Source organism: Cucurbitaria berberidis (assembly GCF_010015615.1).
Source record: "Cucurbitaria berberidis CBS 394.84 unplaced genomic scaffold K460scaffold_6, whole genome shotgun sequence".
In the NCBI taxonomy this organism is placed as follows: domain Eukaryota; kingdom Fungi; phylum Ascomycota; class Dothideomycetes; order Pleosporales; family Cucurbitariaceae; genus Cucurbitaria; species Cucurbitaria berberidis.
Genome location: NW_024468940.1, coordinates 1370744 through 1396002, shown reverse-complemented (window position 1 = coordinate 1396002; position 25259 = coordinate 1370744). Strand labels below are relative to the sequence as shown.

Sequence of the window (25259 nt, the reverse complement as noted above, 5' to 3'; positions counted from 1 at the left end):
ACAACATGATCGAGACGAAAATCTTGACTATGCAGGTGAGGAAACTTGTCAATGGATATAACGCTTCTTGTAGGATATGTAGGTGTGCATGTTTAGAGACCTAACTAGGACTTCTTGGTAATGCTAGCTCACCACGAGCATAGGGTCGGAGGCTCTTTTGGAGGCACGCTCCGTCAGTGCCCCGGGGTCTTTCCACCCCACCTTGACATCCTTCCGTTTTGTCTCTCCGCAGCGTCTACTTTCCGCTCTGTACTTGTCAATCGATAATCTTCATGTGTTAGATCGCGCGAAGATACACAAGGTCAGTGCAGCGTATTAGCGCTTACTGTATTTTACTGCCACTTCTGCATATGGCAGGTGGACAGTACGGTCGATTCCTTGCGCTCTTGTTCCTATATCTAACTCCCCTAGCGGATCCACAACTCCTAGTGATTGTCTGACTCATCGATATGATGATACATGTTTAGCTGCATTGAGCCTCCCATTAAGGGATACCAATAAAGTCGCCTATAAATCACGTTGATTCCCAATTTTCCCACCCAACATTCTTTTCTGTACGTCTGGTTTCTATCCTCACTCTTAACCCTGCAACACATCCATATACAAAGTCTCCATGCCGCTCGAACTCCACCCGATAACTTCCAACGACACTCTCTCTTGGGTGCGCATTCGCTCAGTCGCATATTACGGACCCACGCACGACCTTATACATAGTGGACCCGTCCGCGAAACTTCCATCCGCAGCATAGCTGAAGACAGAAAATGTGATCTCAAGAAGCCAAATACATGGCACTGGAAGATTGTTGACACGAGCCTGGATCCAAGCGAAGATGACCCAAAAGACAATGGCGGTAGAACAATTGCGATCGCGGTATGGAGTATGCACAATGTGAAAAGGGACGGGAGCAATGACTCGTTATCCATACCCGTAGAAAAGGCTGACGATACTCCGGGATTTATACCACCAGAGGTCCGTCTCGACGCTCTAGGATCGCTATTAGACCCTCTTCGAGCTGCCCAAAAGGACATCATGGGTAAATCAGAACAGTACTTCATGCTGAACGTCTTTGCGACACATCCGGATCATCAGGGCCGCGGAGCAGGCAGATTACTGCTAGACTGGGGACTCAACAAGGCGGACAAGGAAGGCTTGGTGACTTATCTGGCCGCCACGTCTACAGCGCGGCCGATATACGAGAAAAGAGGATTCAAGTTGGTGAGAATCACAGAGTGGGATAGAGTACCATGGGGTGGCCAGGGCAAAGATTTGCATGCGCAAATGGTGCGTCAGCCAAGGTCAGACTGAATAGCCTTGAGGCCTATCCAATTTTCACGCAGCTTTCCCTCCGTATTTGAACGAGTTAGTCCGTACACTACGAGGTTTTATTCCTTTGAACTCAGTTTATTCCTGTCAGTGGTGCTACGCGTGGACGCCTTTCTGTAGGCCTAGATTGCCAGTCCAGATTTGAGAGCCTCGAACTTTTATTATTAGAATTCCGTAGGTAGATAGCTCATTAACGAAATATAGTCCTGAGTTTTAATGCACTCTCTGCCCACGCTTAGATCCTCATGATGTGCTCCCTGAGCATTTCCTTACCCTCATTCCTCACACGAAGCACCTTGCTCCGAAAGTACTTATATTCTCTGATTGCCGGACTAGACTTCCGCTCTAGCTTCTCCTCTATGCTACCGTTAGTGACTTCATCGACTGGAACGTCCTCGATCTCAAAGAAAAGATGAAGGTCCCTTCTTGGCTTTTCGCCAAACTTTGGATTTTCTTTAGACTCGTTAGTGACGACTGTGATCTTGCTGATATGCTTGATGCCAAGCTCGGCCTTGTGTTGAATGAGCATGTGGGCTACAATGGCACCGATTGGAGAACCTGTTATATGTTATCAACTGCCTTATGGCTACCGATCTATTTTCTCACCAATGAGTGCTTTGCCTTCATCTGTATTCGCTGGGAATGATGTTCCAGGCCAAGGTGCCAGAGCCTGCACCCCTTTGTTCTTGAAGGCGCGAGCGACTAGAAGCACCGTAGCGTCATTGACAACGTGATGTGCCCCATAAACTCGTATATTCTTGACGTTTGGGTTGTCACGAGCCCAGTGACCCCAGTAGATATCGGAACAAAAGCGTAGATCTGGAAGCTCTCCTGGTGCGGCTTTTCTGCCCCAGTTGTGACCCTCCAAAACTGAAGCTGCAGGATTATTCAGATTCTTTCCAATGATGGCTGAGGTATGTTAGCGATCCCAAGTACAATAGCAAATATACCCGGAGAATACAAACCTCCCCCAATCTTGTTGACAGCGAACTGGTAGTAAGCACCTGTTGCCTACACGCTTTCGTTAAACATTGTAGGGGTACCAGACATACGAACTGACATAAGAACTTACTGTATATTCCTTGCCGTTGACCTTATACTTCTGATCTTTGACATCCTTCATCTGAGGCCATACGGCTTCGGGGTCCTCGTAGTCCTCTCCATTGTAGTGTGTGATCGAAAGGCAGTCATTATGCCCGTCGGCGGGATCCCCATCATCATCAAAGGCGGGCTTAGCGTTTAGCCCAAGAGCGTGAAATGCCTTCTTCAATCCGATGCGCTCCCAGTCACATTCCCAGCCCTTATCATAATCACCGTCATGCCAGAACCATGTTGCTAGCTCGCCTGCTCACTTTAGCCGATAATTTTGCTTCTATTTGTGACACACTTACTCCTAAGGTCGCCAGACCACGGGCTTGCAGCAGAAGGCGGACTTCTTTTATCCTCCTTCAAAAACCCGGCGCCCTTATCCGTTGCCTGCATGAGACACACAAGATGATTGCCCTTGGCCTCCACATATCTCTTCCACATATCCTCGTTCGCGTACTTAGCAGGGTCGAAGTCGAGACCAGCCAGTTCAGGTACGGGCGCGGGGAACTGGGGTGCGCTGACGATACCGAAGGACGCATTGTAGTTGTCAAGCTCTCCGATCAGTCTCCGGGCGACATCGACGGACGACGTAGAAGAAGAGATGAATCTACCGACTACAAGAGTAGCAAGGCACATGGCCATTGCGAAAGCCCATTTGAGTACCATGGCACTCGATGTGCGATATCGTATGGGTAGGGAGGTGCAAAGTTAGGAAAGGGTGGAGGATAAGAAGTGTTGCGTGGAAAGCGCACTAGCTACATGACTTTGACGGCGTGCACGGGGCGGTGAGGTGAAGGTGGAAAGAGCCATAGGAATAGAGGCAACGCGCACCACACAAGTCATTCTTTTGATAGAGGCAAGATGCTATACTCTACCATAGACAATATTGTCATCTATATTACTGTTCTTTGTAAAAGTCCCGCGTCCTCTCTTCACCCATGCGCAGTACACTCCTTGCCAAATCTCCCGTTCCATCCCGCGGTGTTAATTTGATCTTGAAGTCCCTTGGAATCGCTACGAGCGCTGACTTGATCTCATTGTAGTCTACGTAGTCAGTATTTGGCGGATGAGTCTCGGATGCTTCGATCTTATATAGACTGATCAAGCGGAACAGAGCCGCATTAATGAGCTTGCTCGCGATTGTGGCACCCGGACATGAGCGTGAGCCGGCACCGAACGATAAATGTGCTGTGCTTGATGCGGGTTTCTCGGTAGATAGTGACGAAGGATCGGATGAAGAGGAGGGAGAGTCGAGCCAGCGCTCTGGGTTGAATGTGGCGGCATCAGGTCCCCAGTAATCGATATCATGATTTCCCGCTTGCGCATTGATCAGTACCATTGTGCCCCGCGGAATGATCGCTTCCCCCCATCTCACATCAGTTATTGTCTTGCGCGGCAGGCTCATGTTGGAGACTGTGTAGTATCTTCCTGCCTCCTTGACAATTGCATTAAGGTATGGGACGTGCTCTGTTTCAAACTCGGTCGCCCAAGCATTCTTGATATCTGGATATAGTTTCTTTATCTCTTGATACGCACGCTCCTGGTACTTCTGGCCTTCGGGAGTAGAGAGTGAGCCAATACAGGAAACGAGTGTGCCTGGAATAGTTTCAAAGCCACCGGAGACAAGAGAGAGGCAGATTGAACTGACTTCCACGCCTGTGAGGCGCGTCTCCTCGTCTTTTAAGATCGCGGCACTGATACAAGGCTTCTCAGTGCCATTATTGATCATCTCACGGACTTTGTCGAGTAGCTCGTTCAGGTATTTGTCTCGTCTCTCGCGAAGTTCCTTGGACCTTCGGTTCTTTTCATTATTAGGTAGGTAGCGTAGGATAGGGACGTAGTCTTGATAATTTTCGGACGCTGAGCGGAGAAGCGAGATAGCAGAACCGACATAGAGGATCTCGCGCAATAGGTCATCGTATACCGCGTCCATTCGAATCCCGTAGCAAAGAGTGAGCGTGGTGTTGAGTGCATAGCGTTGAATATATGGTCGGAGGCTGACTTCGATTGAGCCTCCCTTGCTGTCGCGAGTCAAGTCGCGGGCGATGCAGTACGATTCCAAGTCGAACATTTTGTAGTATTTCTTCATCATGCCTTTGCTAAGCGTGGTAGAAGCGGCTTTTCGCTTGTTCCGACAACTTTCATCCCATGGTGAGCTCCCGATCGTGAATCCTTGTGTAGAAGAGATGACTCCGTGAAAGGTATACAGCTTGGGCCGGTCAATCAGTCCTTGTGAGTTTGATACTAGGATCTTCTTGCAGTCCTCGAACGAGCTGACGACGACCGCTCGAGTGTTTCCAAGTCGGATTTGGAAGACTGAATTGCCATATTTACGCCACCACTTTTCACATACTGTTGCGTGGTCATCCCCAAGTTGGGTAAGGTGGCCGGTGACTGGAAGAGCACCGGGTATTTCTGGTATGCCGCGAATGTAGGGTATATCGGTACGAGTCAGCAACTGAAGAGGGTCAATTCGAATTCTTCACATGCAACGTGCAGAGAAACTAACCTTGTAGATCACGACTGCCAGAGCAGCGAAGACGAGTAAACTTGTTTGTTGGCCAAGTGCCTTTTCTACAACAGTTTGAAGTATGCCCGGAAGCTGATCCATGACGGAAGTAAGGTCGAGGTAGGAGAGATTGTATTAGCAAGAGGGGTACAATCCCACGCCTTATAATAATGCCTCATAACGCATGACGGTTGCCGCATGTGTCAACTGCAGCAATGTACTAAGGCGCATATAGTGAGGGGTCACCTCGGATCCTTCCCGACGATAACGAAACTGGGGCCTTATCAGTAGAGCCTCCCACTTTCAAGGAGCAATCAGATACGCGACATCGATGACATTTTTCGCTGACCAATTAGTTCGGAGCTATTGTTACTTATATGATCTTTTGAGAAAGCACCGATCCTGTCCAGCCGTAGAAGACACTATGCATCAAGACCGGCAATTTAGAACGGCAACCGAGAGCAATATCAGAAGCTTCATAAGCTAATCTAGACCCCAGCTGTGATTCAGGGTGGCGTTGGATAGACTTAGAGATCCAGAAGTCTAAAATGTTTGATTTCAGCGCCGGTGATGTATTCCCGAATCTTGCCATATCTCGCAAAACCTTCCGTTTCCGCAAATTGAGAATGCTGTTCCACTCTCGTCCATGGGCAGATTAAAACAAATTCCTCTTTGACATCGTCCTTGTCAACACGCCAACCGCCGCCTATTATGCCTTCAGTAACATACTCTTGCAGGAAATGCTTATTAACCCCATAGGTTTGCTGGAAACCGTCCTTTTCACCTTCCTTGATGAAATGGCGTACGATGCTCCAAACGAGCTCTCCACTATGCGCCTTTGCTTTCTCGGTATCGGTCTTTGGCATCGATAGTTCGGCATGCGGCGCGTCGATATGTAGAAGCCAGTTGACGGAGACTATATCCTTCAAGCTCTCTAGCACGGCTTGATTGGCCTTCCCTGGGATAAAGTCATGCATATGTTGATCGAGTGAATCCCATTCGCCAACGATGTAAACATATGAAGGGTCTTCGATCTGTTGGAGGTAGTAGAATGTTCGTTTAGTGAATTCCTGCATGACATTCTTTGCGTGTGCCAGTTTTGATCTTAGGTCGTCATTCTCAACGGTGAGACTCGAAGAGAGGTGTAATAGTGCTAACTCGGTGACTGCCATTGTCTCTTGCGTATAGGTGGGCGGTATCTCGTGGGTTCGGATGATCGATGATGCAAAAGAGCTATCTGGAAAGGACGGTGGGTTAATGCAGTGTTAGCATGAAATTGGTGAGGATGTTCAATTTACAGCAGTTTCAAGCACGATTGCGCGCTAATAGGACAGACACAGTGACGCTATGAATGCCAGGCAGCGAGGGCTTACGTGGATAGATTGTAAAATAACACGCTCCGTTGATCGCCAGAAGCTATCTAAAAGCGGGCTAGCGCCACCTGGGCAGCAAAAATACAACTAACCTTAGATAGGGAAAGGCTTATAAACCCTAGATAGCCTGTTGATATAACTATTATGCATCAGTCCACCCACACCTCTAGCTAATTCTTACTATTTGTCGCAGCTGTCTCGGATCTATTTCCGACCTGTCGTCATCCGGCCCACAGCGCCTCTTGGCCTAGTCAGTTCGTCTGAAACTCCACTGCTGGCACCATCCACCATCCTTCCCGCGTCCACCTGATCTGCTCGATATAGCCCCTCTGATTACAGTTCGATTTCACTTGACACCTACAAATTTTGCTTTTGCTTCTGCCTGTTGCGTTGCGAATCAACCGTACTTCGCCCGTTCACGTACAGGTGATCTATTGCGGGTTGTACCGAGTGACCGTAAGCTAGCAGGTATATTTGAAACAATCGTGCCGCCTTTCGATGCCATTAAGCTTGCGGGACTTGACTATATGCGGCTGAGACATTGTTACGCATGCGTAAAATCACACATCTTGGGAAAGAACATGACACAAAGGGCTAACATTCTTCCTAATATTTAAGGCTCTATCAAGCGTCGAGTCCACCGTTGCTATAGTTGCTGAACACGCGCTCTCTCTTTTGCCATTTAGGTCCTTATTTCGCAATTCCACCATGGGCGAACTAACTCCTGAACAGATTGCCCGCTTGAGGGAACAAAATCTGGGACCACAACAATTCGCTATTGTGGTAGTCTTTACTCTTCTTGCACTCATTACTGTTTGCCTGAGAGTATATACCCGCATGCGACTTGTTCATCTTGTTGGGCTGGAAGACTACTTTATCGTATTATCAATGGTGAGACAGTGCCTGTTTCGTGCAACTCTTCATCTCATGATTTACTCGCTCTGATCACTGGACTGCACATTCGCCCAGACACAGGTAAATTTGCTAGGTCAGATAACCTGCCTACTAACGATTTCCTCAGTGTCTATCGTTATGCACGGGTATCTTCCAATGCCTGCGTAAGGACGTATTCAACAAGTATGATTTGGAATTCTAACAACATACAGAGGTGAAATGGGGCCGAGGAACGCACACAATGTTCCTTAAGAAAGAGCAAATAGGAGGTATGCTCAAAGTATGCATATCCAACCTTTACCTTCTAGAAGATTGCCTGACGAAACTAGTATATATATTTGGGCATCGTTACCTATAACCTGGGCCTAGCTTTCACGCGAATTTCTATCTTGCTTTCATATAGACGGATATTCACGTCAGATTGCATGCGCATATCTGTCAAAATCGCCCTCAGTATCTGTACTGTATGGGGTTTTGCGGCTGTTGTAATAAGGCTGTTCAGCTGTATTCCAATCAACGCTCTCTGGGACATATCAAAGAAACCCATAGCAAAGTGCTTTGATGAGAAAGCGTTTGTCCACCTCCCATCCCTTTAATTGCCCAACTTTGACGCCGCTTTAGCTTCTTTATTTTAAACGCCGGCATTAATATTGCGACGAACTTAACCGTAGCAATTCTTCCGATTAAAGCTATATGGAATCTACGAATACCTCGAGGGCAAAGGACAGTCTTAGTGGCCAATCTTAGCATTGGCTGGTTGTACGTTTCCCCTCAGCGTCTAGACTCAAATCCGTTCTAACATAGTGATAGCATCTGCATCGTCTCGGGCATCCGCCTTCAAGCTTTCCTTCAAGCTTTCAAACACCCACTTGACAGAACCTTCTACGACAGTATTACTATATGTTGGACTGCCATTGAACTAAATCTGGCCATTGCCTGTGCCTGTATTCCCTCTCTGAAAGCACTGCTCAAAAAGATTTTGTCTTGATTCTCGTCAACTAGCTTGGGCAGCAGTGATGAAAACAGACAAAACTGAGCCACAAACCGTCCTACAAACCGTACCCCGTGGCGCTACCTAGACCTGGGCAGTATGCAGTTTTTATACCTCTCGCAACTCATCTCCTCTTATGGCAGTGATATTCATTCGGACTTCACAGGATGGTTGGCGACCGTCTCGAGGAGCCTATCCTGGAAGAATCAATGTAATCACAAACATCTCCGCACTCAAAGTACTTTCACAGAACCAGAGATAGCTCAACTAGGGCGTAGGCGCTTTGAAAATCCTCTTAAGGAAGGGTGCTAACTCTTGACAAAATTTACGTTCATTTAGTCAAGGTAACAGGTTGACGTGAAATTTAAGAGAAGACCTCAATAGTGCCTACGCCCTAGTTGAGCTAATCAACATAAAAACTAATTACGTTTCCATTGAATGTTGCATACATAGGTACAATATATCTTATTGCACCTAATAGGAATCTCTGCGACTCCATAGCGCTATTTCCTAATGAGGATAGCGTGTCTGCACTCCATCAAAGCCCTCAACCTGCAGTGCTGCTTCTGGAGCAACACAATTTCATCGAGCCACCACATCCTAACAGAAGTCATCTTAAATCATTCACTACCTACATCACCCTTTTCAGAGCTGTTGAAATTCTTCCCAATGACAGCGTACGACGAAATTGCCGAGGTCGAGGCCGACAACGAGTGCAGAGCTTGGTTGGTAAAAGCTCTTAGCGCAAAGGACGAAATTGTAGCCTTCGTATCAAGCCGCCGTACAGGTTGTCCTGAAGGGGAATTTAATGGGTATCTGAGGGGCTCTTTCAACTTCTGCATCTCCGTTCGCTTCAACGATGGAGGACCGAAGGCCATCATCCGGTTCCCAAAACCAGGCCACACATTCACCGCCCGACGAGAGGAGAAGGTAAAGAGCGAGGTCCAAGTTTTAGAATATTTGAGAGAAAAGACAAAACTCCCCGTACCTCGTGTAACCAGCTGGGGTTTAACGCACGAAAGCCCCAAAAATCTTGGTCCCTTTATCATCATGGATCTTGTCGATGGCACTTCACTTACTACCCTCTTGAGGCAGCCTATTCAGTCTGAAGAGGACGATATAATTCTGAAAGAAGATATAGATGCTGCCAAACTGGACTACGTCTACGAACAACTGGCGGAATTTATGATTGAACTGTCTCGGCTGGACTTCGACGCCATTGGAGCCATAGTTAAGAACTCGGACACGGATAAGTGGCTAGCAACTGAGAGGCCGTTTACTTATAACATGTACGAAATGGCGGTAACAGTCTTGAATTACCCTGTGGACACTTTTCCCGCTGCGCCGTTCCGGACCACCAAAGAGTATCTCGAATACCAATCCGATGAAAACCTTACTCACCTTCGCGTACAACGTAACCTGGCAAGAAATATACAAGATATCAAGAGGAGGTATATTGCGCGCCACCGGTTCCGACAGCTCATTCCAAAATATTGCATAGACAATAATGGTCCTTTCAAGCTCTTCTGTGACGATTTACAGCCCTCAAACATACTCGCTGACCCAGAAACTCTTAAGGTCCATGCAATACTAGACTGGGAATTCACGCATGCAATGCCAGCACAATTCTCCTCTGATCCTCCGTGGTGGCTCATTTTGAAAGGACCAGATATGTGGCTAGAAAATTATAGCATGGAAGAGTTCCTAGCTCGCTATAAACCTAGGTTGGAGCAGTTCCTTCGCGCCTTAGAGCGCGTGGAGACGAGATCACCACCGAAAGAACCCAAACTATCGACTCAGATGCGAGAATCCTGGAAGAGTGGTCGGTTTTGGTTCGATTACGGGATTAGGAAGAGCCTGGATGTAGATGATATTTACTGGGGTGCGCTTCATCGAGAAGGGGACGATTCGCTCGACGAGGAACATCAGAGAAAGATGGAAGAGTTGATTGAAACGAAGATGAAGGATCTGGAAGCATATGACAAGGAGTGCAAGGAGAGGGGCTTATAAGGAAGCGTAAAAGGAACGGCGTGATGATCGTGCTTATTGGAACTAAATTGATAGATGTAAAGAAGACATGCGCATAGGGCAAAGCCAGTTGGATATGTATTAGACCGTAGTTGGGGTATTATGAGCTGAACTCGACCAACGCAGAAGTGTGCTAAGCTGCCCCCGCTGCCGCCGCAACAATGCCGTTCATCCTGCTCCTCTTTTTCTTCTCCTGTTGCTGCCGCATATGCTGCTCCTTTCGGTACTGTCCTTGAGCGTATTGGTCGTACTTTGGATCACCGCCACTGTTATAGCGCTGTCCGTTGTACGATTGAGGTGCGGAGTAGTATGACTCTCCGTAGTTTTGCTTAGAGCTGCGTTGACCCATTGTGACTGGGGTTTGGTATTTGGTATCGGTAGAACACTGATGGAGAATGTGAACGATGCTTGCAATCTTTATGGGCTTTTCTGAAGTCTTGTGATTGAAGTAGAGTTGTTTGTAGTGAACACCAAGGCTTGTCCAAGGAAGCTCAAGTACTTGCGATCATTTTCTAAGCCTCTTCACCCGTCGTCATAAGAAGCGTATCTTGGGGCTGATCCAGTGTGTGTCCTGGGCGCAGCTTGAAAGCCAGTGTTGGAGTCGTATAATCTGACATTAGAGATCGATGCTAGTTCGGAAGTTGTTAGGGCTTGTGCTCGACCATCTTCACAGCCACAACACGACATAGCGCATCACCGCGTGGCCTTGATTCGTTATTGTCGTGATGGAAGGCAGGTTGATGTAAATCGCGGCCGGGGAAGGTAGAATGACATCATAGCCCAAAAGAAGTCTACTGTGTACCTCCGCACCGCGCAAGCGCACCGTTGCAGGAGAGCATGTAGATCCTAGCTTACAAGGACTACAGGTAGCTGTACGATTAATAGCTGTAGGCACAGCCTTGGATTAGTATTAGTCTGCACATGGTCTCGAACCCTATTCACAATGCCAGAGGATCTTTCTTAAGCAGCGCAATGCCATTTCTCTTTTGTCCTTACCGGTGCGACTGTCATGGAGCACTGCGAATAACATTACAACAAGTTTCTGCCTGGAGGGCGCAGTCAGGATCATCAGCTTCTACCGGGCGATTAAACTGCTGACATTGTCAAAGATTACAGGCTGCTATCATCTTTCCAGTAGTTGTAGACATGCATATGGTAAAGTACAGCGACTTGGACTCTAAAAATACAGCACTCTACTGGCCTATAGAAACTGATAGGGTGTGAAGCGAGATGTCAAGACTAAAAGCGTCCTAGCAGCCGGTTTATTCCCGACCCGCAGTCATCTGGTGCTAATTGGCGTCTACACTAGCATGCCGTTGGTGTAGACAGATCAATACTTATCTCCAAACGAGCCAACTCGCGTCAATAGTATGTGCCTCAAAACCGGTTGACACTTCGGAGTGACATCACATCACACCAGAGGAGCGGCTGCCAGCCTGTATGGACAGATCCTGAAACATCGCCTCACAACGCATAAACGAGCCGTCCATTCGCCCCGAAACCCTGCGCCACGCGTATATCAGGACTATGATATACATTTTGACCAGGGCACCGTTACGCGATCCCATCTGCCATTAATTACCTGCGCTAGCCCTGGCCATTCACACCTCTCAACACCGTGTACCAAGCCTCTTACCCCGGGTCTTGCCACACCTTTGCACCACACTTCAGTAATAACGTGCGAGTGATAATCGTTGGTACACGACACCCTTGACAGCGGTTCGCTACGTATTCAGGTTCCACTACCAGTGCAGTTTGTAGCAGCCATGATTGGTAGAGCGTTTGCTGGGCCCTGTGGCCTGCGTCAGTACCCATGATATAGAAGGGAACCGCTGGAATGCATCGCTCTACGGTCGCTCCCATCTTTAGCCCACCCGTTCCAGGCAATTCCTCCCAGTTTTCAAAGTCAACACTCGCGGCTGAGGCCATCCCAAGAAAATTCGGACACCCAGGGACCGTAGAGCCCGAAGACTTACCTCCACGTACGTTTACAACATCCAAACAAGGTACACTTTGGACATCGAAGGTCCAACCTACCTTGTGTGCCCACCATTGACTTTTCAGGTCTCATAAACTACCGCGGCAGCATGGGCAACACTTCGAGCTCTGCCGTGCAGAAGTGCCTCGAGAGCGCTTTGGGCAGCAAAGATCTAGTGGCCTTCAAAAATGCGCCATTTTTCCAGATAACAGACGTTAAGCCGTATAGTAAGCTCAAATTATAGTTGAACCCTTCAATACTTCCTTCCTAGCCTTGTTAATGGTTTTTAAGATCTTGGTATACCGGTTACGCCTGCCGCAGTGACCTACCCGAAGACAACGGAGCACATCTCTGCGATTGTCAAATGCGCCGTCGACAACAACTTAAAAGTACAGCCGCGGTGCGGTGGACATTCGTACGCGAACTATGGTGAGCGATATTCGATGCTAGTTATATTTAGAACCCACGAAGTCCTACCAAGACTCTACAACGGTGCTTGAAGTTATCCAGAATGGGTTGGTGAAGGCTTCCATCGGAAAATCTTTTGCAATCTTCCTCAGTAATACATTTGGCTTCATTTGCTAACTCGAAATCCAGGTATCGGTGGCCAAGACAATACCATAGTAGTCGATATGAAGAACTTCCAGCAATTCTCTATGGATGAATCAACATGGCAAGCTACAATTGGTGGCGGCACGCTCCTCAAGGACGTTACAAAACGCCTTCATGAGAACGGTAAACGCGCGATGGCCCACGGCACCTGTCCGCAAGTCGGTATCGGCGGCCACGCAACCATCGGAGGCCTCGGTCCATCGTCTCGACTCTGGGGTTCGGCTCTAGACCATGTTGAGGAGGTCGAAGTAGTGTTGGCGAACTCCACTGTTGTACGTGCAAATGAGAAGGAGAACAAGGACATCCTGTTTGCAGTAAAGGGCGCAGCAGCTGGTTTCGGCATTGTTACCGAATTCAAAGTGCGCACACAAGCCGAGCCCGACAAAACAGTTCTCTACTCTTACAATTTCCACGGCGGCGATACAAAGTCGAAGGCCGACGCCTTAAAACAGTGGCAGAAACTCATCTCCGATCCTGAGCTGTCCCGGAAGTTCGCATCCCAGTTCATTCTTACACAGCCGCTCGGCGCCATAGTGACCGGAACCTTTTTCGGAAGCCAGCAAGAGTTTGATAGTTTGAACATCACCGCACGGCTTCCAAACTCCTCTAAGAAAGATGCAATCGAGATCAAAGACTGGTTAGGTGTCGTGGGGCACTGGGCAGAAGACATTGCGCTAGAACTCGTGGGTGGAGTCCAGAGTAATTTTTATGCCAAGAGCCTGGCGTATACAGAGAAGGACATTCTCCCCGACGACGCTGTGGACAAGTTGTTCGAGTACATCGATAAAGCGGATAAAGGGGGCGCAGTATGGTTTGTCATCTGGGACCTGGAGGGAGGAGCGATTAATGATGTCGCTCCCGATGCAACAGCTTATGGACATCGCAATGCCTTATTTTACCACCAAGCGTATGCTGTCAACCTGCTTGGCAAGGTCAATGAAAAGACGCGCAATTTCCTCACCGGCATCAACAAAGCTATTACTGATGCATTGCCAAATCACGAGCAGGGCGCCTATGCAGGATATGTCGATCCTGCGCTCGGAGAAAACAGCGCGTCTCTCTACTGGGGAGGTAATGTGGAGCGATTACAGAACATCAAAGCGGCCATCGATCCCCAAGATATTTTCAGCAACCCGCAGAGCATACGTCCGGCTAAGAAGTCAGCAAAGATGGTGTAGGGGCCCTGGGGGCCTTGGTGGTACGATGCATTCCATCATTCTAGAAACAAATTATATACCAACGCTACATGGGCTGTTGCGCCTCAGTCTTGCCTCATTTTGACGCGATCGATATTCTTTTCGTGTTTGTCAAAGTCCTACGCTCCCGGCTTTTTTAGGTCGTCATTGAAAAGCAAGCAGTACCGCAGTTCCATGTCTTACAGACTGTTGAACAGGACGTCAGCGAATTTCGTGATATCTATAGCTGTGAACGAGGAGTCTTAAGCCTCCACCATCCCTCTTCCCCGTACTCAGACCAATAGAATAATCTTGACACTGCTTCAGACCCCGGATTCATCTCCGTCCGGATCCTCCACCATATTCTCAAGAACTTGGTCGGAGAGCGATAGCCCAGATATCAGAGAGAAAGACGTATGTAATGTCGTATAGTAATTGCGATGGTATTGGACCGGATTCGCAGCTTTTTCAACAGTCATGGAGCCCAGTAGGAATGTTGAAGCGGTACCTGCATACTGTCTACAGGCTTGAGCAAAGCGACGTGAGAATGGAGGGTACATCCGACCGAGAAGAGCGCATCATTGCATGCACTGCGTGCCCTCATCGGCAGTGCTTGATCGCTTAGTACCATATACTCCTCGTCCGATGGTGCGGTATTACCTCAGAACCATCCTTCTCCTTCTCTTTCGCCAGGTCGTAGAGGAAGAAGTCAATAAGGATTGCATTGACCTTCGTATCCGGTTTTAGCTTCAATATCTCCCGACGGAGCAGCTCAACCGCCCATATGCTGCAGCCTCGCATCTGCATCTCCCACGAGTGTCCAGATTCAATAATTTCCAAGCGCCTTATCTTGTTTTCGAGAGGTGGACAATACCATAGTACGCCGAGTGAGTGAAGCATTTGTGGGATGCGGTAATCCGCAAACATCGTAATTTTGTCAATGTCGTTGAATTCTCCGTAGCCTTCGCCGTCAAAAGCGGCCCAGAGATCGGCAACAAAGATCTGCGCACGCTTCAAGAAGCGTATTTTCTTCCTCTCAAAGGTGCCTTCATCCCTGAAGCAGGGGAGTTTCTCTGCGAGTAGATTCACCAGTCCAGCCGCTGAGCCCTTTGAGTCTTCAATGAGGGTGACGACACTACTATCAAATTCCTCTTCCAGGATTTGTCCTGCCTCCCTCAAGCATCGTACTCGTTCCTCGAACATGGGAATCTCTTCGTCAGTACCAGAGCTAAAAACGGTCCGTAATACATCCTCTGTACACCGCTCTTCGTCGATCCAGAAGTCCGGGCTCGTAATGGGTATATCTTGATCCAAAGCTCTCTGCAGAAGGGCGACTAAACTAAAATAGCCCGTCCATCTCTTCCCCTTGTAGACCACTGCAAACCGGCCTTCTTCGCTCTTTTCGCTCCAGAAACTGAAATTCAGCAGGTCCATTGTAAAGATGAAATTGACAGTACTTTCATCTTTGGATTTAGGATGTAGTTCATGCTCAGACCATGTCTTAGTGCTGTATTCGCGCTTCTCCATTTCTTGCAAGACCAGTTCAGCGGCAAGTTTCGTCGATCGCATATCCAAGGCCACATCGATGCTATTGTCGTATATGAATTGGGCACTATCGAGAACTTTGGTCTCTGGCGGACCTTCATCTTTGACTCCAATGCCGAACCGTTTCCGGAGTAGGTCCAGTAATTCGAGATCGACTTCATCGTCCGACATGGTGAGGAATAGAGACGTGCGCTAGATCAAAATTCGGATTTGGCAATGAAAGAGCTGTCTTCTGATTCTCTTCACAACACTATCCGCGACATGCTCCAGAAGCAAGTCGATGTGTATGTGAGAGGAAGCAATTGAAACCGAGTTCCCAAAAGTTTACGTTCCGCCCTTAGCGCGGCTACGCGCCAAGCTTGAGGCTGAACCTCCGGCGCAAGACCGGTGGAGCGGCGCCAACTCCAGCACTGACCTGACGTCTCTCACCTTGCGCCTTCACCTCCGAACAGCGAACCCAGCAAACGTCGCATGTCGTAACCTGCTCCCCAACAACACCGCCACCATCCCCTATCTTTACCACCGGCCTCGCAATGGCACGCGACAAATTTGCCCGTCAGAGCCTCGGCGGAACCCTCCAAGGCCGTATCAAGGAGGTACAACTTCGGTCGGGCGCAAACAGGCTACGGATGAGATGCTGATAGTAAACAGGCGCGCGTACTCATGGTGGGAGCTGGCGGCATCGGCTGCGAGCTTCTCAAGAACCTGGCTCTCACTGGATTTGGCGAGATCCACATCGTAGACCTGGATACGATCGACCTCAGCAACCTGAATCGCCAGTTTCTGTTCCGCAATGAGCATATCAAGAAGTCCAAGGCATTAGTACGCGAATCTGCAGCTCAGAAAGTAAGGTGGTTGCTCATGCGCTGACAGTGCGATAGGTTGCGAAAGAGTCGGCGGGCAGGTTCAATCCCAATGTCAAGATCGAAGCGTACCACGAAAATATCAAGGACGGGCAGTTTAACGTCGCGTGGTTCAAGACGTTCGACATCGTCTTCAATGCACTAGATAACCTGGATGCGCGGCGGCATGTCAACAAGATGTGTCTGGCAGCCAACGTCCCGTTGATCGAGAGCGGCACGACTGGGTTCAACGGGCAGGTCCAGGTCATCAAGAAGGTGCGGCGCATTAAATGTTGGTTGAAATGAGCTCTAAGAAGCTAATCGTACTTGTAGGGCGAGACCGAATGCTACGATTGTACACCCAAAGACCCACCGAAGTCATTCCCGGTCTGCACAATCCGAAGTACACCCTCACAACCCATTCATTGCATAGTCTGGGGCAAGTCATACTTATTCGCCGAGATTTTTGGCACCTCCGAAGACGAAGCGCCGGAGTTGGACCACAGCGAAGACGCCGAAAACGCAAACGAAGTCGCGAATCTGCGCAAGGAGGCACAAGCCCTGAAGCGCATCCGCCAGTCCATGGGATCCGACGACTTCCCGCGAGTAGTGTTTGAAAAGGTGTTCAAAGAGGATATTGAACGCTTACGGAGCATGGAAGACATGTGGCGGACGAAGCGAGCACCAGAGGCACTGGACTACGACAAGCTTACGCAGCAGGCGCTTGGGTCAGGACCGGCGGTCGCGTCACAGGATCAGGTCGTGTGGAACACGGCTGAGAACTTCACTGTCTTCGTGGACAGTTTGCGACGACTTAGCAACCGCCTTGAGGAGACGCGCGCAAAGGCGAGTGTTGGGAATGCAGCGCCCATTCTGACATTCGACAAGGACGATGCGGATACATTAGATTTTGTCGCAGCGAGCGCAAACCTCCGGTCACATATCTTTGGCATTGAAATGCGGTCGAAGTTCGACATCAAACGTAGGCCTTCCTTCTCCTTTGCACTCATTCTACATGTCGTTAACATATGTACAGAAATGGCTGGCAACATCATCCCCGCCATCGCAACCACGAATGCCATGACAGCTGGCCTCTGTGTCCTCCAAGCCTTCAAGGTTATGCGTCAACAGCTCGACAAGGCAAAGATGGTCTTCCTCACCCGCGGCACCGAGCGCGTTATATCCAGCGAAGGCCTCCGACCACCCAATCCTTACTGTGCGACATGCGGCGTTGCGCACGCTACACTCATTGTCGATACGAAGCGCGCGAAATTGAGCGACCTGGTGGAAGATGTGCTAAAGGGGCAGCTGGGCTACGGCGAAGACTTTAGCGTCAAGCGCGAGAACGATCTACTGTATGATGTTGACGAGGATGTCCATTTGGATAAGACCTTTGAGGAGTTGGGTCTTGAGGCGGACACTTTTATCACTATCTTTGACGAGGCGGACGAGGATGCGAAGGTCGATGTGGTATTCTCTGTCATCAATCAAGAGTCGGACACAGATACGAAGCCGATCAACCTGCCTAAAGACTTGCAGATCGCGAAGAAACCTCTGGCACCTATTCCTGAGGCCAATGGACATACCGCCGTTAACGGAACGATGCCGACCGCGAATGGCCTAGCCAATGGAACCACAAACGGCACCACGAAGCGGAAAGCTAGCGACGCTGGTCTCGAAGGTGAGATTGTGAGGAAGAAGGGCAAGGTCATGGAGGAGCCCCTAAAGAATAGTGATGAGATTGTCATATTGGATGACGCGAACGACGGAGCCATCGTCATTGACGACGACTGAGTACTTTACTATGCTCTGGTCGGTTGCCTAGAAACACGGCAGCACTACGGTGCCTCGGTATTCGAGCAGCCCAGGATCTTAACCGGTTCGTATCAACGTTACGGACGTGCGCCGCAAAGCGTCGAGTACATCCGCCATTTCCGACCCTTCATCTTCTGTATTGCCCTTTCTTCAGCATCTGGCTACGTCTCGAGGCGCCTAAGCATATAGACCTCTTCTCTGTATTTTATATCAGCATGGGCACTACCTGGATGGCGTTTTGGGGAATGGGTATACCTCTATCATATTTGCTTTGGTCTTCGCAAGTCGGGAGGGTGATAAGATCATAGCGACAATGGTCAGCCCACTTGGAGTGGAAATAGGCATAGTATAGCCACACAAATATCGTGCACGACTCTACACCGCAGACAACCCTCCATCTATGTTCATGACACAATCATGCGCATACTGATTCTCAGCGAGAAATAGAGCTGCTTGTGCGATTTCCTCAGGCTTGCCGAAACGCCCTAGGGGGATTCTCTGCTTCAATTCCGAGTGATTCAAATCTAGCATCGTTAATCGTCAGCTTGATCATTGTATAGTATAATTAAAGCACGCCTTTGGGGCGCATACCTTTTGTCATTTCCGTATCGACATACCCCGGTACAATCGCGTTCACGCGGACACGATGGGATGCGTATTCGGTGGCTAAAGCACGCGTGAAGCCGAGCACGCCGGCCTTGGAAGCAGCGTATGCAACGGCGCCGTACCCACCTTGCAGACCGAGGAGGCTTGCTACGTTGATAATCACGGGGCTGGTCTCCTCTTCCACTTTTATTACGTTGCTCCCTTCTTCGAGTTCGTCTTTAGCTTTGGAGGACCTTCGGATATTGCTTAGGTAACCCTGTCGTAGCAAAAACCTCGTTCCAATCATCATGCTCGTTAGGTTCGTGTTGATGATACTGTCAATTCTCGCATCCTAGACATGCGGGTAAGAATCTTATGAGCTATGTCTTGCATGAAATGCTTACCTCCATCGCCGTGAAGAGCTTCGCCTGGCTGGTCCCCGCACAGTTTACTAGGACATCAATTCTAGATACTTGGTCTTCTTGTCGGATGCGGGCCTTAGGCAGGTAGGTGCCAAAGTGCGAGGGCTTTGAGGAATTGGTGGTCCAGAAGTTCGAGGCATGGGATATGTTTCCTGCAATGTAACCGTGCGAGAAGCGTTCCAAATTCTCTTGTTTTGAACGTGGCTCTGACGCCGATAATGATGTAGTGGACGTTATATCTTCTGATGAATTCGACGATAAAGGCTGTAATGTTTGTACGGCAGCTTTGAGATCCTCCTCGGAGCGCGAGATCAAAGTGCAACGGTATGCATTCTTTGCGAACATTTGCGCAATTGCGAGTCCAATGCCCCGACTCCCGCCTGTGATGAGGACATGTCGTGGGCGTCCAACCATGCTCAAAGCTTCTCTGTCGGGGCTTCTATGAGAGTTGGATCCAATGTGGGAAAGACTTATGGATCCTGAAAACCGAGAGAAAATCTAACCAGAAACGTAGTTTGGCGAATGCTGAAGTTTGACGAATACTCGGATTCTGCCATGCCTATGACGATATGGGGCAGAGCCTTAGTAAGCATCATTTGGCACGCGAAGAAACGTGACAGCGCGATCCCGCGGCGCTCCTCTCCGCATTCTCCATTCTCACTGCGCCTTCAACCCTCGTAAAGTCTCCTACTCGTCCTCTCTACACTACACAACTATAACCCTCGACAATGGCGGACACCAAAACCTCACAATACGTTACCCTTGTCTCGAACGACGGCTACGAGTTCAAAGTCCTGCGCTCCGCAGCGTGTATCGCAGGGACGATCAAGAAGGCGCTAGACCCTACGTGTACGCATACCTTCTCCCGCATCAAGCGCCCTTTGAAGCAGTAGCTAATGATACCGTATAGCGGGCTTCCGAGAGACCACGCAGAATCGCGTCAACTTGCCCACGATAAAGTACGTTTGCGACTCTTCCCTACGGCTTCACCAACTTCGAGCTCTTCCCCCCGCATATCAGCGACGTCGAACAGGCACCATGAGTAGATGAGACTGACATAAAGTAGTGGCGTCGTCCTGGAGAAAGTCTGCGAATACCTATACTACAACCAGAAGCATGCGGAGAGCAAGGACGTTTCCGATATGGATATACCGCCTGAGCTGTGCTTGGAATTACTGATTGCTGCCGATTACTTGGACGGTACGTCCAGCTTCAAGAAAGGAAGAGTCTCTACTAATAACCGTAGTATGAGCCGCCGTTGCGTTTCACATCGAATACACACTCCTACGCTTCGCTGAAATTGATGCGAACTCTGCATGGTGTCGTACATACCGATATCCAGTGCACCAGGCCGGACCCGCATACCATTGCCATCACGACCACGTCAAATTAAAATTAGAGCAACACGAGAACGTTAGCGCGTGACAAGACGAACTGCGAGCGGTGAAGGGAAGACTTGAGAATTTTGAACATGTTCAGCAATCGACCACAACAAAAGACATACCAATAAGAGAAGATATATGACTTTCATACACTGAGAACATGTTATATTCGAACTGGACTTGAAGAGGACATGACTTTGTAATCATCAGGCGTAATTCTAGTACAAAATGTACTAGGGCTAAGAGACAATATGCAGTCAATGTCACTACAACAACGTCCTAGATGGTGAGACATAGCATCTACTATTCGATTAGTTAATCTGCATTCGTTTCCTGTGAAGAAAGAATTTCAGCTTCTTCTCTGTGTCAAGCTGCACCTCCCAAACTCCTCTCTGCAATTGGTTTCCACTCATGGATCGGCTTGTCGGTTTGAACTAATACAACCCTCCCGCCCTTCCAGCTACCAAGCTTGCCTTGCCCATTCACACTGATGCCAAGGTCTTGAGCAAACTCTCCGGCTTGCGATAGTCCTTCTGTATCAATCCGAGGACAGTCGTGGCTTTGATAACTTAGCTTACCTTTGACACTGTGTAGATGACCATAACTTACTACAGCAGACTCAGATGCGGAGTATACAACTCGTTCACCCATTCTTCCGCTTTCTCTGCCTGCTCGAACCCTTTGACTTGCTGTCTGCAGCGTAGTGCTAGCAAGCGCAAATCGTCCTTTTTGCACTTGATATACAGTTTCCGGACGAAGACATCTTCACTATTTAACTTTTTGAATTCAACTGCAATCTCAGTACCAAATTCGATGTTCAGTGAGTCGAGCCATTCTTGAGGATCAGAACCGTAGGCAGAGGGGTAGATTTCGGAGGTCAGTGTGACGTGGGGAAGGAACCGATGCGGGGAAGTGAAGTGAAATGATGTTTTGTCGATAAGTGTGGTTAGGAGGTTGTTGAGAGGGTGGGAAGCTGGCGGGAGAAGCCAGAGCGACGAGCCTGGCATCTTCAAGTTAGAAAACAATGTGTTTCAGGACTATTATTGTTCGAACGACAGCCAGCATTGAGCTGTCTCATGTTTACAACGCGAGGCGCGCCGATTGGCCTGGAGCGCCACAAGGTGGCTAGTGCCTGATAGCTCCTTCCAACCCATCCCGCATCTGACGCTCCGCAACCTCCGCGACCGCGACGCGCATTCGCATGTGAAAGCCCGTCCATTGCCCGCTTTGAGTCCGAGGAACAGCGTGCACGCTTGCTCAATGGCTACACGTACCCGAACATTCGACAAATGATAATGCGACATCGCATATGACGGCGCTATCAGCCGATCTGACCATGTCTGAAGTCGTCACGGTCGTGCTGAAGGCGCTCTGGAGCTTCTTCAGCTGCTTCTTCGATGTAGCTTTCTTCTGGCAAAGGGTCCGTCTTCCCTTGCAGTCCTTCTGTTCAAAGCACTCTCGCATGGAATGCTGATATGTTGAAGAAATTGTATGCATGGTGGACGCAGAAGAGTAGGAGGGATCTGCTACTCGAAGCCATCAGCGATGCGCGTCTCTTTGAGGAATGGGAGGGTGCTGCGTTCAAGCTCGACGAGTGTCTTGACTATGATATGTGGTACGCCCTTCCATCTCATCTCCTTCCCGGGCACCGTCACATAGTCTGTCATCTACTAACAACGCGACGATAGGCGGCAGACTGCCATCAGCAAAGACTACGACCACCGCCTCATCCACCAGCGACTCTCCTCCATATATGAAGCGCAAGAAGATAACGACATCCTCGGCCTCATCAGCCTCCTTCGTAGCGGTCTCGTACGCAACCTTGGAAATATCACCGCGTCCAAGCTGTACAACCGCGCATATGCGGGGACGAAACTGCTTATCGAGGACTATGTCACACAAGTCGCGTATGCAATTGAGAACCTCACACAGTACCCCACTTCAGCGAGTTCGGATACTGGGTTGACGAACCAGGCGAAGCTAGATGTCCTACATGATACAAGGCAGGCTTTTGGGAGATCCGTGTTGGTACTTCAAGGTGGAGCAATTTTCGGCCTGTGCCACCTGGGTGTCGTGAAGGCGCTACATCTGCGCGGTTTGCTCCCCCGTATCATCGCTGGGACGGCTACGGGCGCTCTCATCGCTGCGCTAGTGGGGGTCCACACAGAGGATGAGCTACTCGATTTCTTGTCGGGAAAGAATATCGACTTGACTGCCTTTACAAATCGGCCATATAGGAATGGGGCCGGTGGAAGTAGATGGATCGAAACCTTACTTCGCCGTGTCAAGCGATGGTGGAGGGAAGGCCACTTCCTGGACGTTCGTGTCTTGGAGCAAATGCTGAGAGACAATGTGGGCGATTTGACTTTTGAAGAAGCGTATACCAAGACGAAGAGAGTGTTGAACATCACTGTGACCACTAGTGGTGGTGGCGGTGTGCCGAATTTGCTGAATTATCTCACAGCTCCCAACGTTGTAAGTTCACCGACCTTATTCTCCCCCCAGGGAATCTTGTAGCTTACAGTCTCTAGCTTATCTGGTCGGCAGCCCTTGCCTCAAACGCCACATCCTCCTCCACACTCTACCATTCGGTGACTCTAATGTGCAAAGACGAGAACGGCCAGATAGTGCCTTGGTCCCCAGCATGCGGCACTACATTTAAGCCCTACACACACGCCTCCTATCGCGACCGCGAGTCTCCACTCCATCGCATCGGTGAGCTCTTCAATGTAAACCACTTCATCGTCTCACAAGCGCGGCCCTACCTTGCGCCTTTCCTACGCTCCGATTTACATCACCCCAACCCGCGACAAGACGGCCGCTGGCGGCTTAGCATGCCCGTTCTACGACTTGTTGTACTGGAGGTTCAGCACCGATTGCATCAGCTCGATGAGCTAGGCCTCCTGTCGCCCTCAATCCGGCGATTTCTCCTCGATGAAAACATCCCCGGCCCGAGTCTTACGCTTGTCCCCGAACTTACACCGGGTGACTTCTTCAAGCTACTGGAAAACCCCACAAGCGAAGCGATTGACTACTGGATCCTGCGCGGGGAGCGTAGTGTGTGGCCTGCTGTAACAGCGTTGAAGATTAGGTGTGCAATTGAAGTGGAGTTGGATAGAGGTTATCAGCTTGTCAGGAGAAGGAAGCCATTTGATCCTATTGGCAGTAGCACTAGTAATGGTGGTAGTAGTGGGCTACGCAAGAGCGGAAGTAGAGGTGAGGGCATGTCCAGTCAAGGGTATGAAGCTGACAGCAAGAGTGACAAGGCGAGCAAGAGGGCAAGGGCTGCTAGTGTTGGTGGTGGGGCTGTGGGGTAGAAGAAGAATCCTGCCAGCGGAGCAAAGTGTTGAAATTACGCGTTTCTAGTTTAAAAATCGATTATCCATGAACTACTGAGTCAATCCAAACCAACAATCCATAGTAAAATATGCAGGTCCGATTATTTATGCAAGGTTCAAAACAGTACGAAGTATTTCAGGCTGTAGATCCGCGGAAGACGTTTCCGTAGACTCTGTGATTGGTCACCGTTGGGTGCGAATTTGTGGAAACTACTCCATATACTAGTGGGGGCAGGTTCTGTTCTGTGACAGTGCGAAGAAATTGTGAACTCATGCCTGAGAGCGTAATGAGTGTATGGCGTCACTTGACTGTGGGGTCCCGGCTGGAAATGGCTGAGATCTGAACTGAAAATTTGAGAAGTCGATTTGAGCTAGAGGGATTGTTGGGATTAGACGTAGGAGATGGTTCTTATTTATGTCATCACGGGCAGAGCAAGGTGGTGAAAGGCACAAAAGTTGAGGGTGTTTGTAAATATTTGACGTTGCATCGTTGCATTACGTTACGCTGGCATTACTAATACATTAAGACTATGTGCCCGTAGAAGTTCCTCTCGTGAGTCGTATAATCTTTACCTGAGAAAGTCGACGATGTGATAAACGTCTACTTCATAAAGCCGGCCTTGCCATCACCGTTCGCGTCCACCTTCGGGTTCAGCTTATCCATCAAGCTGGGCTTGTGGGTGTTGGTACCCGTGGTGTTGTCGTGGGAGGTACGGCCTGTAGAATGTTGGTCATCATGAAGTGCGGAGTGAGACACTGCCTTTGAACGATCCTCGGTCAGGGCCTTGGGCAATCCGCCATCCTCGTTCGGGCGATGGTCCAAATCACCCTTGCCGTGACCACTGATAACACCGTCTGTGCCAACTCGGCTACCAGAGTTACCGGTGGTACCAGTAGCACCAATGCTACGCTCACGGGAAGGATCGTTCAAATCAGAACGGCTGGAAGACGTACCATCGTGACGGTCGGACGAGCTGAGAACGCCGCCTTGGGTAGAAGACCCGGTCAAGTTGCCCTGGCCAGTTGCACCGCGGTCAGCATGATGGTGGTTGTCATGTTGGCCGGTCAAACCACCTGAGGTAGTGGCACCAGTCAGGCCGCGGTCGGTGTGTTTGTCACCATGGCCGGTCAAACCACCTGAAGTGGTGGAACCAGTCAGGCCGCGATCGGTGTGTTTGTCACCATGGCCGGTCAAACCACCTGAAGTGGAGGAACCAGTTAGGCCACGGTCAGTGTGGCGACCATCATGGCCGGTCAAGCCGCCTGTAGTACCCGTAGTGGTAGAGTTGGTAGTCAAGCCGCCTTTGTGAAGACCAGCTTCGCTAGATGCGTGGTTGGGTGTGGCATCGTAGTCACC

At 49.5% G+C, this 25259-nt stretch overlaps 14 protein-coding genes across 14 annotated transcripts in view; 7 read left to right on the top strand and 7 right to left on the bottom strand.

Annotated features, from left to right (window-relative positions):
- The first annotated feature begins 439 nt into the window (after positions 1-439).
- On the top strand, positions 440-1547 carry K460DRAFT_371114 (uncharacterized protein). The gene has a single exon (XM_040934286.1). The coding sequence runs from the start codon at positions 614-616 to the stop codon at positions 1304-1306; it is 693 nt and encodes a 230-aa protein (XP_040783685.1). The 5' UTR covers positions 440-613; the 3' UTR covers positions 1307-1547.
- K460DRAFT_198819 (uncharacterized protein) lies at positions 1433-3195 on the bottom strand. Its single transcript, XM_040927172.1, has 5 exons — positions 2716-3195; positions 2397-2668; positions 2290-2335; positions 1931-2233; positions 1433-1882 (listed from the first exon to the last, which is right to left on the bottom strand). The coding sequence occupies exons 1-5, from the start codon at positions 3077-3079 to the stop codon at positions 1560-1562; spliced, it is 1308 nt and encodes a 435-aa protein (XP_040783684.1). The 5' UTR covers positions 3080-3195; the 3' UTR covers positions 1433-1559.
- Positions 3196-3311: 116 nt separating this feature from the next.
- K460DRAFT_410511 (cytochrome P450) lies at positions 3312-5024 on the bottom strand (the record flags this gene model as incomplete). Its single annotated transcript, XM_040937385.1, has 2 exons — positions 3312-4871; positions 4923-5024. The coding sequence occupies 2 exons, from the start codon at positions 5022-5024 to the stop codon at positions 3312-3314; spliced, it is 1662 nt and encodes a 553-aa protein (XP_040783683.1).
- Positions 5025-5236: 212 nt separating this feature from the next.
- On the bottom strand, positions 5237-6293 carry K460DRAFT_198817 (uncharacterized protein). Its single transcript, XM_040927171.1, has 2 exons — positions 6221-6293; positions 5237-6159 (listed from the first exon to the last, which is right to left on the bottom strand). Exon 2 carries the CDS (start codon positions 6092-6094, stop codon positions 5450-5452), a length of 645 nt encoding a protein of 214 aa, XP_040783682.1. The 5' UTR covers positions 6095-6159; positions 6221-6293; the 3' UTR covers positions 5237-5449.
- Positions 6294-7003: 710 nt separating this feature from the next.
- Positions 7004-8177, top strand: K460DRAFT_347785 (uncharacterized protein; the record flags this gene model as incomplete). Its single annotated transcript, XM_040931361.1, has 6 exons — positions 7004-7186; positions 7317-7353; positions 7402-7469; positions 7519-7760; positions 7811-7948; positions 8000-8177. 6 exons carry the CDS (start codon positions 7004-7006, stop codon positions 8175-8177), a joined length of 846 nt encoding a protein of 281 aa, XP_040783681.1.
- A 597-nt stretch (positions 8178-8774) lies between these two features.
- Positions 8775-10375, top strand: K460DRAFT_371111 (phosphotransferase enzyme family protein-like protein). Its single transcript, XM_040934285.1, has one exon. It carries the CDS (start codon positions 8850-8852, stop codon positions 10188-10190), a length of 1341 nt encoding a protein of 446 aa, XP_040783680.1. The 5' UTR covers positions 8775-8849; the 3' UTR covers positions 10191-10375.
- Positions 10376-12295: 1920 nt separating this feature from the next.
- Positions 12296-13976, top strand: K460DRAFT_359649 (Glucooligosaccharide oxidase; the record flags this gene model as incomplete). Its single annotated transcript, XM_040932209.1, has 3 exons — positions 12296-12413; positions 12478-12615; positions 12784-13976. 3 exons carry the CDS (start codon positions 12296-12298, stop codon positions 13974-13976), a joined length of 1449 nt encoding a protein of 482 aa, XP_040783679.1.
- A 618-nt stretch (positions 13977-14594) lies between these two features.
- Positions 14595-15689, bottom strand: K460DRAFT_380838 (uncharacterized protein; the record flags this gene model as incomplete). The annotated part of the gene is made up of 1 exon (XM_040935299.1): positions 14595-15689. One exon carries the CDS (start codon positions 15687-15689, stop codon positions 14595-14597), a length of 1095 nt encoding a protein of 364 aa, XP_040783678.1.
- A 362-nt stretch (positions 15690-16051) lies between these two features.
- Positions 16052-18154, top strand: K460DRAFT_294553 (ubiquitin-activating enzyme E1 3; the record flags this gene model as incomplete). The annotated part of the gene is made up of 5 exons (XM_040929502.1): positions 16052-16114; positions 16170-16340; positions 16400-16636; positions 16694-17342; positions 17397-18154. 5 exons carry the CDS (start codon positions 16052-16054, stop codon positions 18152-18154), a joined length of 1878 nt encoding a protein of 625 aa, XP_040783677.1.
- Positions 18155-18283: 129 nt separating this feature from the next.
- Positions 18284-19700, bottom strand: K460DRAFT_371106 (3-oxoacyl-reductase). The gene is made up of 4 exons (XM_040934284.1): positions 19165-19700; positions 18767-19112; positions 18431-18699; positions 18284-18373 (listed from the first exon to the last, which is right to left on the bottom strand). Exons 1-3 carry the CDS (start codon positions 19594-19596, stop codon positions 18551-18553), a joined length of 927 nt encoding a protein of 308 aa, XP_040783676.1. The 5' UTR covers positions 19597-19700; the 3' UTR covers positions 18284-18373; positions 18431-18550.
- Positions 19701-19910: 210 nt separating this feature from the next.
- On the top strand, positions 19911-20433 carry K460DRAFT_359645 (POZ domain-containing protein; the record flags this gene model as incomplete). Its single annotated transcript, XM_040932208.1, has 4 exons — positions 19911-20031; positions 20093-20141; positions 20249-20382; positions 20429-20433. 4 exons carry the CDS (start codon positions 19911-19913, stop codon positions 20431-20433), a joined length of 309 nt encoding a protein of 102 aa, XP_040783675.1.
- A 497-nt stretch (positions 20434-20930) lies between these two features.
- On the bottom strand, positions 20931-21571 carry K460DRAFT_295100 (2',3'-cyclic-nucleotide 3'-phosphodiesterase; the record flags this gene model as incomplete). The annotated part of the gene is made up of 2 exons (XM_040929534.1): positions 20931-21123; positions 21174-21571. 2 exons carry the CDS (start codon positions 21569-21571, stop codon positions 20931-20933), a joined length of 591 nt encoding a protein of 196 aa, XP_040783674.1.
- A 468-nt stretch (positions 21572-22039) lies between these two features.
- K460DRAFT_295473 (uncharacterized protein) lies at positions 22040-23881 on the top strand (the record flags this gene model as incomplete). Its single annotated transcript, XM_040929563.1, has 3 exons — positions 22040-22179; positions 22253-23039; positions 23096-23881. 3 exons carry the CDS (start codon positions 22040-22042, stop codon positions 23879-23881), a joined length of 1713 nt encoding a protein of 570 aa, XP_040783673.1.
- A 481-nt stretch (positions 23882-24362) lies between these two features.
- Positions 24363-25259, bottom strand: part of K460DRAFT_371099 (uncharacterized protein) — a 2134-nt gene continuing 1237 nt past the window's right edge. The window contains exon 3 of the mRNA XM_040934283.1: positions 24363-25259. This exon is cut by the window's right edge and continues 77 nt beyond it. Within this exon, the coding sequence (XP_040783672.1) occupies positions 24504-25259 (756 nt within the window). The 3' untranslated portion in view covers positions 24363-24503.